At 38.3% G+C, this 11,037-nt stretch overlaps 1 protein-coding gene across 1 annotated transcript; it reads left to right on the forward strand.

Moving 5' to 3' along the window:
* The first annotated feature begins 2,115 nt into the window (after positions 1-2,115).
* On the forward strand, positions 2,116-4,309 carry LOC118772141 (hemagglutinin/amebocyte aggregation factor-like). Its single transcript, XM_036520412.1, has 5 exons — positions 2,116-2,216; positions 2,404-2,476; positions 2,596-2,784; positions 3,487-3,639; positions 3,827-4,309. Exons 1-5 carry the CDS (start codon positions 2,159-2,161, stop codon positions 3,870-3,872), a joined length of 519 nt encoding a protein of 172 aa, XP_036376305.1. The 5' UTR covers positions 2,116-2,158; the 3' UTR covers positions 3,873-4,309.
* The last annotated feature ends 6,728 nt before the right edge of the window (positions 4,310-11,037 follow it).

The following is an 11,037-nucleotide window of genomic DNA, read 5'->3' on the forward strand; positions in this document are numbered from 1 at the left end:
GTTATTGATAAAGATGCAAATAGAGAAAGCTAGGGCCATCACGATCACAAACATTCTATACAGCAAGCCGCAAATAAAAATGTTTAAATGTAGTAATATTTCTTAAAGTAAGAACAGGGAAGGTGAAGATTAATTCTTTCCACAGACACCCACACACACATAATTCTTGAGCATTATATTCCACTTAAAAATGTACTTCAAATGATATCTTGTCACAAGTTCCTTTCCCACTTACTTTCATATTTTCTAGAAAACTGGTAACTGGAAAATTATGCAGGTATGATGAACTATGACCTACGCAGTAGCCAATAGCAAAGTGCAAAAACGAACCAAGGAATTCATCTGATAGACAAGGAACAATAATTAATGGCCTGAAATTAATTTCAAATGGAGGCTTCGTTCTGCTTGTAAATTTCTCATTTATGTACCTGTGTTGTTAACCAGTGAGCCAAATAGTTTAAATGCATGGATGCCACTGAATAGCACTACAGTTCAACAGTCCCTTCTGCCACACTCACAGCACTCCTATTCAGCTGCAGGGAGCGGTTCAGATCATGCTCACTATCAATAACGGCAAGCAGCCCTTGATATTAAAGTGAGATTAGAGAGACGCCGTAAACATTCTCCGTTAATCGGTAAACCATCTCCATGAAATAATTCTACACACGTTTAGCAAGCATTTGTACGTGAGCCTGTGAGCCTGCTCATAACCTCAAGTTCATTTAAAAAAAAAGTCATAAATACCTCAGCAATTACCAAATCACCAGTTCAACGTAGGTAATATTATTGTACTTCTGGGGTTTTTATCTGTATCGATTGTGCATACTGTCTGTGAAGTAGTGATAATTGTGGGGTTGCACCACATGAAAAAAAAATGACTTTCAGGAATAACAAACCTGAGTCCACTGCAGTTTTCTAAGCAGTGATGAAGATCCAGGCTATACAATTATACACTAAAGAGATGTGATGCATAGAAAGAAAGTAGATGCAAGAAAGAGTAGATCTTAATGTCCATTGGAAGAAAAAGGCTTTCTCGGGACTCAAAGAAAAGAACCATGTACAGTTAATTATTTACCATGTAGCTGTGATGTCATTTGAACCATTACCAAACATTTGTTTTGGCCCAAAATTTAAAAGCTTCAGTTGTTTCTGTTCTCTCCCTTCTACATTTGTCAAGACCTATGTAAACATCTCCTATTGTGAAATCATGGGATTTCCAACAATGCTACAACGTTTTGCTAGATTTCTGGTAAGTAATTGCCCAAAAACAGAAATCTGAGGACTTTGGCTACTTCAAAAGTAATGCCCAGGGACAAAGTGAAACATTAAAGGATTGTTGGTCAGTTTTCAGAAGCCTGAGGAAAAATGAGATATGATTCCATTTGGACTTCCATGTCAAATTTGTTCATGATAATCCCATTTTGTTACACTGTGAGCCCATACAAGGAGCATGTTGCTCAAGCAGCTTTGATGAATATTGTGAATGGATTTATACCCTTTTAGGATAGGAGCTGCCAAGCAATGCGACATAAATCGAATTGATCCAGGGAAGTGCAGCAGGGGAAAAGCTGCAGCAGAACAGTTACATTGCCCAGACACCTACTCTGACTATAAAAGATATGCATTTTTACATATTTATTTTCATTAAACTGCCCCTGCTCCATGATCTGAGATTGTCTGTGACTGTATGAGGCACCGCAGTAGAAACACATCAGTTGCCTGTAACAAATGGCGTCCTTAAAAAATTTTGCCACAACTGTCAGAATACTGACAGGCAGGTTAAGGCTACCTTGGACCATCTCACTGACAGTCTTGCCCATCTGATCACAGGGGGGCTTTCAAAATTGTCACAAACCATCATTGTAATCATCAACCTCCTGGGCTATGTCCTCTTAATGATGGCTGCCGTTCTGGGCACGGAGGCTTTTTGGGGAAAAATTGCACAACCGCAAATATGTGGTAATTGTTATGGCGGACTGCCTTTGTGCTTCCAGTAAAGGTGAAATACATCCAGGAATATATTTCAACTCTTGGCATTTCCCTGACCCCAGTGATGGCCCTCCCACAAGAGGCAGGCAAGAAGAAAATCATATATAAAGAGGCAAAGGTGATGAGAGCACTATGTCAGCTTGTGTTGCGCTTACCTCTCTAAACAGCCATGCATAAACTCGGTGCCCTTATCTTCCTGTTCGCAGGACTACTCGTGGACGCTCAGAGTGAGTGATTTCATATTATATTTATGTTATCTTAGTCATTCTATAGCGGTTTCATATTTATTAATAATATAACAATGAAATTTGTAAGATTTAAAGAAATACAATCTGCATGTGAACAGACACATTAGGGTGATCATGTACTGCATTTTTGTGCTAAAATAATTTTGTTTTTTTGTTCTTTTTTCAGCATGGCAAAATAGATATGATCAACCCCTACATTTTACATGTGGTAGTCGTGATTCAATTTCTATGATAACTAGGTGAGATATACGTCATAATTATTTTATGACCTAAAAAAATGTCACTTGCATTTTGTTAGGCGAGTTTGATCTTTTTGAAGCATGTATTTAACAGCTTTTCTTTTTCCCCTAAACTCCAGCAAGCATTCAAATGATGCTGAAGATCGTGTGTGGGGTTTCTCTTGTCAGAAAACATTTGACACTCAATCAGAATGTTTTTGGACCAATTATGTTAACTACTTTGATGAACAGTTTACATTCAACTGTCCGCCCAACCATGTCATCAGTGGAATGGACAGCTTCCATAACAACGATGCAGAGGACCGGAGGTTTGTGCTTCCTTGTACTCTAATATGTAATATAGATCTCAATACAGATGCCCATTGAGACACAGCATGCATGCATTATAAACAGTCGTTACCTTACGTAGACACCTGCTGGTATGTGAATGACAGACAGAGAAGGTTTAACTGTCCTCAGTCTGGCTCTGTTTGGCAAATGCATTTATGGAATGCTCATCAGGTGCCGTGTCCTTCTTATTCAAACAATAGTACCTTTGTGCACTTGAAAGAATGAGAGAGATTTTTTAAAAGTAAATTATTCTGATTATAACGAAAAGATTGGAGATTAATTACAGTAAAAGGGATTTTATATGAGAAGTGATGTGAGATAAAAGTGATGTTATTACAGGTAAAATTAAGTAAAAAGGAACAAACAATAATGGCTGATGCTCATTTAAGTTGGCTTGCTTGTTTATATCACAAAGCTGTCTTGGTGTGTGCAACATCTTCAATAATCCAAGTCACTGCTGTCTTTCCAACTTTGTGCTTTTATCCGATATTCAGTATTATAGTTTCAGAATTCAGTAAACTTCTGCCTCAGGAGATCTGGGGTTGTGTCTGTGTGTATTCAAACATAATACTCTCCTATAATAATGAATAATTTAACTGCCACTGGTTTGCTGGGTATCAGTACCAGCTAATTACCTGTACCACATGAATAGATTCTCATTTTATTTTATCGTATTTTAGATGGAAGTTCTATTGCTGCCGAGTGAATAACTACTGCAATTCTCATTGCCAATGGACTACTTATGTCAACAACTTTGATGAGTACTTCACGTGGTATGTCCCTGGGATGAACTATCTTGTGGGAGCCCAGAGTTACCATGACAATGGCGCAGAGTAAGTTTTTTATTATCCCTGTTTGAGTTTAACCTTACTACCAAATTGATACATGGAACTTAGAAGTAATATATAGGACTATAGTAATATCTAGGACATACTGTATATTGAAAGCAATATTCCGGCCTACTGGTTAAATCTCTGATATTGTCATCATGTTAACCCTTTTCTCTCCTTACATCTTCAGAGATCGGCGCTGGAAGTACCTCTACTGCATCAGGAAAAACTGCTAATATATTAGTGCTAAATTAGAGTACTGCATTATGGGATCAAGATCCCTGCTGATTATGACGATCAGTATGTCAGCTTTATTTTCTCATCAGATCCATCAGCATATTTATTTATTGATAAAAAATTCCAATTGTGATGCTTTAACGTATTGACCTTTGTCATTGAAATGAGTGAAGGGCCAGAGAGGGCTTACATTCAGTCTATCATTGAACCTGTTCAGCACTCATAAGCCACCTGTGAACTACAGCAAGTTCCGCGGCTTGTTTTTACCAGTCCTTGGCTGATGAAACATGCACCAAGAATGATATGTAGATATCCGTCTTCTGACAAAATATTCTTTGTCTACAGAACATGCTCTTATCAAACTGTGTTCAGTTCTATTTTTAAAGATCTGCTAATGCATTGTACAAATTTAAATAAAGAATGGAGTGGAAAGCAATGGGCTTTGTATGAATTCTATAAATTATAAATTGTCAAGTTCTCTTATTTTTCTGTATCCTATAAAGAAATAAGTATAAAATGAATAAGCCAAAATAAATAGGGCAATGTAATAAATAATCACTACAGTCTGTTTTGATATATCAAACATACATAAAGATGTATGTCTCAAGCATAACTTTGCAGCTTTGTGGAAAACATGTAGCGCATGTTTACGGCTTGCAAGGTCAGTCGTTTCCCAGCAGTTATAACCAAAGGTTTGCCGGTTCGATTCCCCACTGGAGCACTGCTGTTGTACCCTTGGGCAAGGTACTTAAGCCACAATTGCCTCAGTTAATATGCAGCTCTATAAATGTATAACATTGTCATCTTTTTAAATCACTCTGGATAAGAACATCTGCTAACTGACAATGAAATGTAACAGGAAGAAAATGTCCACAGTGCATGCTACATACTGCTTATGCACTTACATTTAAATAGTGCTTTAAATATCCTACACATCCAAAATTTCTGTCTGCTTGTCAGATAACTTATAGCATTCATCTAGCTAGAATTACATAAACAATGTTAAAGCATCTACAATGCCAAATGTAATTCGGTCCTGTAAACTGGCAGACAATAAGGTGTGCTTTGCACCAGTACATTATCAGTAAGTTGTACTGGTATAGGAGTATATGAAATATAGGTCCACTTCATCCAATTTTGGTCTGTGAAATCCACATTTGCTGGAAATGAAAATAGAAGCTGTTATCAAACTGACTAATTATATTTAGACTCTCGGAATGAATGACACCTGTTCAAACATAAACATTACCCTGATGAGGCCCTGAATGGTTTGGAGGGTTCCACTACTACATAGAGACATTGCGAGTGCAGCTAGCTGCTCTCTTTCACACAAACCATGGAAAGACTGTCTCTCCTTATGCTGTTACTCTCTGACCCTCTGGTCAGCATGACAGGTGAGATCCATCTAATTTCATTTCATCTGATGTTTGATTCTTTCTTGACACTTTTTCAGCTGCATGCTGAATGGAATTTAAAACCATTTTGTTCCACTGCAAGGGAACTGCAAAGACACAAACTCCACTGGTGTCCGAAAAAGGTCACATAGTGTAGAGACAATACATGATGATGTCATGTACTGTACCTGATATCTCTAAATACTCTGTAGCGAAGGGGGAAACACACTACCCTCACATACTCTAATCAGTGTTATGAAATGAAAAGATGACTCTAACTGAATTATTTCCTGACATTTTTAAAAAAATATGTATACAGAAACTTCATATATTAATGCAGAAATATTGGAAACTTCTGCTACATTTGAATTTGAGAGTAGAGTGTGTACTATGAGTTGTCCTTAATTTAAACAAATATGAAGTTAATATTACTTTGTTGCCTTTATAAAAATATTTGGCAGTCTCTGGAATTAATGTTGTGAAAGTAAAGGGGAAGCAATACATATCACATGGATTCAATTAACTTCTATCATCCTTTTTTTCAATAATTTCTTTAATTTTGGTTGGTGTTTACCTAACTTATTGAACTGATAATATTGATAATATGTTGATTGAATCCTGGGGATAGTTCTCTTTGTTACAGAGTCAAGGGTGAACTGCAATGCAGTATTATTACATCACGGCTTTTGGCACAGGTGAGCTCAGGTTCATTGGGAATGCAATCAATTCAAACTTTTTTCTGTTTGCAGAGATCGGCGTTGGAAGTACCGATACTGCACAAGAAACCGTTGTTGACTCCATATAGATGATGGAAAACAAGATCCGTGAAGGGAATTCAATAAAGCAATGAAATGGCAAACAAAAATGACTGAAGTCATCTATCCCTTGACTGTTGGTTTTGACTCCAGCGTGATATGGTTGCTATTCTATGCTATCAGTGTGATAGGATAATCACACATTCGACACTGCTGAAGGATAGGTAGGCAGGTTGGCCCAACAGCCAATCAGCTTCACCATCTGAACTCATGATGACCTCCACTGCAAAGCACATGTCAGAGTTTTAGAGCTACTCCTCAATTAGAAACTGAGTTAGGACTGGTAAACTAGGTGAAGCACCTGTCACTGTAAATAAAGCTTTTACCTCCAAGATGAACAGATAACATAGCGCACCTTAAAGACCAAACGCAGGACGTTCAGTTCACTAGGTAACCTTAGTGCACAGCCTGCACATCCCTGATATGTATTACAACCAACATACACTGAACAACAACTGTAATGGTGTGATAGTTATCTTCTCTAAATCACGCCCTTTGTGTAACTTAAATCAGCATAAAAATTAAATGTTCTGTCAAAATTCTGTTGCATAACTTACCAGGTGTCCATTGACAGTGGTGTTACACCTATCTGTCAATGAGTCTCTAGCACACACAAATAAATGCACTTATTTCTTACTTTCTTCCGTGCATGTGCAGAAACCTGTGATCATACAACCAAACACAAAGCAAATGTGCAGTGGTTTTAGTTTAGAGAACATCACCATGTCAGGTGTTACTACCACAAAAAAAGCCAAACTACTTTTCTTTTTCTTGTGAGTACTTTGAAAGTCTAAGAGCAATCAGTATAAGGTACTACACCAAGGCAATGGCTGCATAATAATGTTTGACAGCAACAAAAATTATGTGAGCGATAAATTACTATCTTTTATCAATGATGGATTATTGATGAATATTTATCTTGAATTTGACTTAGCAATGGTGCCCTCTGTCGGTATAACAGTGTACCTGACTAATCAGGTACCTCAGCTCAGACATTGCTGAAATACAGGTGCCCCTTTACTTAATATTTTAGTATTTTTGTATGAACATGTACACATGTACACCAGGTATACAGATGTGTAATTATTTCTTTAACCAAAAAATAATTGTCCTGCTTCTAATAGAACATTTGGAATTGGAACCACTTCATTCCCATGATTTTTCCTTGCTCACTATGACTATTTGGACAAATAATTTATGTTGCACCATTTTTCATTTAATTTCAATTAAGCTGGAAATAGGAGATTTCTATATCACTGACTGGGTTATCTGTTCCTCTAGGAGTTCTTGGGTTGTCTCTGGTATCTCACAAATTTCATGACTTATTTCATTTTCCTATTCAATACATTTCCCCTCTACTTTTTTAGTGGATAATTACTATTACATTACATTATTGGCATTTAGCAGACACTCTTATCCAGAATGACTTACATCAGTTACAGTTTTTTTTTTTTACAATGTTATCCATATCCAACTGGGTATTTACAGAGGCAATTGTGGGTTAAGCATCTTGCCCAAGGGTAGAGCAGCATTGCCCCAGCAGGGAATCAAACTGGCAGTCCTGCTCCTTAACCACTGCGCTACGCTGCTGCCCTATTATCAAGGCTCACACTCGCGTTAACAGATAAATATTTCATCATCCAAAACATACATACTGCAGCGCCTTCCCAACACGGCTGTAGCCCTGTACGGATCCCCTGAGACCATGTTTAAGCATACCTGCAGTGTGCAAGGAGACAGTTCCGATACTGAATCATGTGTATTCCTCAAAAACAGAGCTGAGCTCAATGCACTTGCATGTGGGGAGAGAGCAGCATCAATGGGGTGTGTCTCAGGGGTGTTATTGGGTTCCATTATTAACACCATAAAGAAAAGCGAGGCTACCAGAAGAGCTAGTGCCGCTGGTGGCACATCAATATAACATTTATATTCTGCTATTGGAACATTTGGTGCTTCATGTAGATTCTTCTTTTAGTTCAGAAAACAAACAAGCAAATTAGGCTTTGATGACATTGATGCCACAATTCCCCTGACCCCATCTTTCCTATTAAATATGTATCATTGCCCGCTTCTGTATTACCAACAACAGGCATTCACAGAAATATAAGCATGGTGGGGTTTATTAATGTCAATGTTGTCCAACAGTCTATCTTACAATAAAGTGTGCTGGTAGTGCTAAGCAGAACATTTGTTCATCTAGATAGTGGTACCTAAAAAAAAAACATCCACTGTGCCACATAAGAGAATAACTGTCTCATTTCAGTCTAACCTCTTACCGCCATATGTTGCGTGTGTAAAATATAACACGTGCGAGGTCCTGTTTAACCACTGTTTGATATCCTTACCAGATTGTTCAGATTCTGGTAAGTGACGTTTTGCTGCATTGTGAATGTGTTTGTGCAGGCGGAGTACAGATATAAGTGGAGCAAGACCCACCTTCTATTTCAGTCTTTACCTGGAATCTCAATTGAACACAATGACATACATTTAATGACTAATGCAACATTATGCAATGTGAATAAAACACTTACATGAAGGAAAAGAAAATATACTGATAGTGTTAACAGGTTTTTATCCCTCAGATTCTTTTTGTGTACCCGTTGGGCATTACATTATCAGGGCACAATACCAGCTCACTGTTTGTTTCATGTTCAGGACAAATATTTCTCTCTGCGGATAATAAGATAATATTCCCTGAGAAAATTATGTCAAGGACTTCAACAGTAAAACAGCACTGTGCTTCAATGCAGCTTATTTTAGAAAGGGCTCACACTGAGGGCTTAGGGTGGGTGTGGTTTTATGAACACAGACTTGACTCCAAAACCTTAACTAAAAACCCCCATGATCTTCTGTCACACTTTAGCTCAAGTGAGAAACATGTACATGGCAAATAAACAACAATCATATTTAATACTGTGTTACTTTGACCTGTGTCCATACGTGTTTACATTTACATTTATTCATTCTGGCAGACGCTTTTATCCAAAGCGACTTACATAGATTACAGTTCTTTACAATGTTATCCATTTATACAGCTGGATATTTACTGAGGCAACTGTGGGTTAAGTACCTTGCCCAAGGGTACAGCAGCAGTGTCCCAGCGGGGATTGAACCGGCAACCTTTCAGTTAGAGTTCTGCTCCTTAACCACTATGCTACATGGTATGTTTGGTGTGAGCATTAGGGGATGCCTGTTTCACCTCTGTGCCTCAGACTGAATGATAGACTGCCATCAGGGCTGAGCATGAACAGTGTAGTAGGGATATCATTAAACTTCAGTTTTAAAAAAAATCACAAGCACTTTTGAGAACAAATTTAAAATGGTTACTAATATGCAATGTGTGCACTGTGACCCAATGATAGGTTTGCTACTGGGGAAAGGAGAGGTGTGCAGTAGTTGTAACACAACAGCAGACGTATTTCACACTATGAATTCACCATAACTTATTCTGATGAGGAAACTTAAGGGAATTCAACAACAGAACAGAACAACAGAAGACAGAAAAATTACAAATTACTTTATAGTATGTGACTATGCAAACACTCCTCTATATACCCAGCTAGGTAGCTAATCTGCTAGCCAACAGACCCAGTCAGAAAAACAGCAAACCAAAAAGCCTATCAAAGGTTGGTACACAGTTCAGGTACTCACACAAGTGAAGGGTTGAGTCAATATTCAGGCACTCAGACAAAAAAATGATCATACATGTATAAGAAATCAAAAAGTAGAGCAAAGGCAGCTCAAAAGACAGCAAGCTCTCCCTAACTCTCCATGCCACACAGACCTGCTGCCTTCTTTGGTGTAATGAGAAGGCAACCGCTGCCAGGTGTGCTTAACGAGGTACTGAAAGCCTGGAGGGATTGGAGCCATTGGTCAAGCCATTGCTGTGTTACAGCATACTAATAAATATAATGTACAATATGTGTGTCTCCACAGCACACTTCACAATATACGAACATATTGACAATATATTGAAATAATTGATGTATTTATTTAATTATATGCAGTGCCACTTAACACATTCAAATATACTAGTATTCCAGATATTTTGGATATTCTGTATTTTGCCATTTTTAACATGTTCCTTTTTTGTAAAAATTCACATTCTGACATGCTTACACAGGTGAGAGCCAGCTAAAGCGTACATTGACAGCAACAATAAATCAGCAGCAGGATCTCACTCTGTGCAGTGATTAGATTAACCTTTAAATATGGGGAACAACACATTGGGTAGAACAAAGGGCTCCGTCCTTACTGAGTCCTCCCATCACTTGGGAAAGGTCTGAAGCACTTTCAGTGTGTTGTATGATTACATACAGCGGTGTGCTCACAAGCACAAAAACACAATCTCTCCATTTGATAACTGCTATAAAAGCCTGACCTCTGGGTGCAGCTGAGAGAGATTTGTCTTTGTTGAGGGCCTGATAAGGTGTGTTTGCCATCTGGATTGGACGGAATATAAGAGCCGGAGTTCTCGTCCCAGAGGATCACAGCTGTTTCCTGATCTGCCGCATCACCATGGGGGACGCATTCCAACTCCTTCTGCTCATCGCTGCCCTGGCAGGTAACTCTGACTGCGTGACATCACTGACCGCGTGGTCTCACTGGCTGTGTATCATCGCTGTCTAGGGGTATCACCGACTGTGCAGGATCACTGACTGTGTGGTATCACTGACTTTGTGGTATCACTGACAGTGTATCATCACTGTCTTGAGTAACTTCAATGAAGCACTGCCTCCATTGGTACAGCTTCACTGGATAAAATGTGAATTGACCAGAATCTGTGTCCATTATTATATTTCCTTTCAGTCAGTTCAGCACATAAATTGAAATTCAATTTGTTAATTCATAAGTCTTCATTGAAAATTATGGTTGATTTTCACTTCATTCCCTGAATTTCATTTAAATCTCTGTGATCTAATCTTTGTGTGTTGCCCCACAGGATCCACCACCAG

This window comes from Megalops cyprinoides, chromosome 25 (assembly GCF_013368585.1).
Source record: "Megalops cyprinoides isolate fMegCyp1 chromosome 25, fMegCyp1.pri, whole genome shotgun sequence".
NCBI lineage: Eukaryota > Metazoa > Chordata > Actinopteri > Elopiformes > Megalopidae > Megalops > Megalops cyprinoides.

Excerpts from the sequence above, each read along its gene's own strand:
- LOC118772141 (XM_036520412.1), top strand. The coding sequence starts at position 2,159 with ATGCATAAACTCGGTGCCCTTATCTTCCTGTTCGCAGGACTACTCGTG. Across the intron at positions 2,477-2,595 it reads TCAATTTCTATGATAACTAG|CAAGCATTCAAATGATGCTG; the intron begins GTGAGATATACG and ends CCTAAACTCCAG. Across the intron at positions 2,785-3,486 it reads AACGATGCAGAGGACCGGAG|ATGGAAGTTCTATTGCTGCC; the intron begins GTTTGTGCTTCC and ends ATCGTATTTTAG.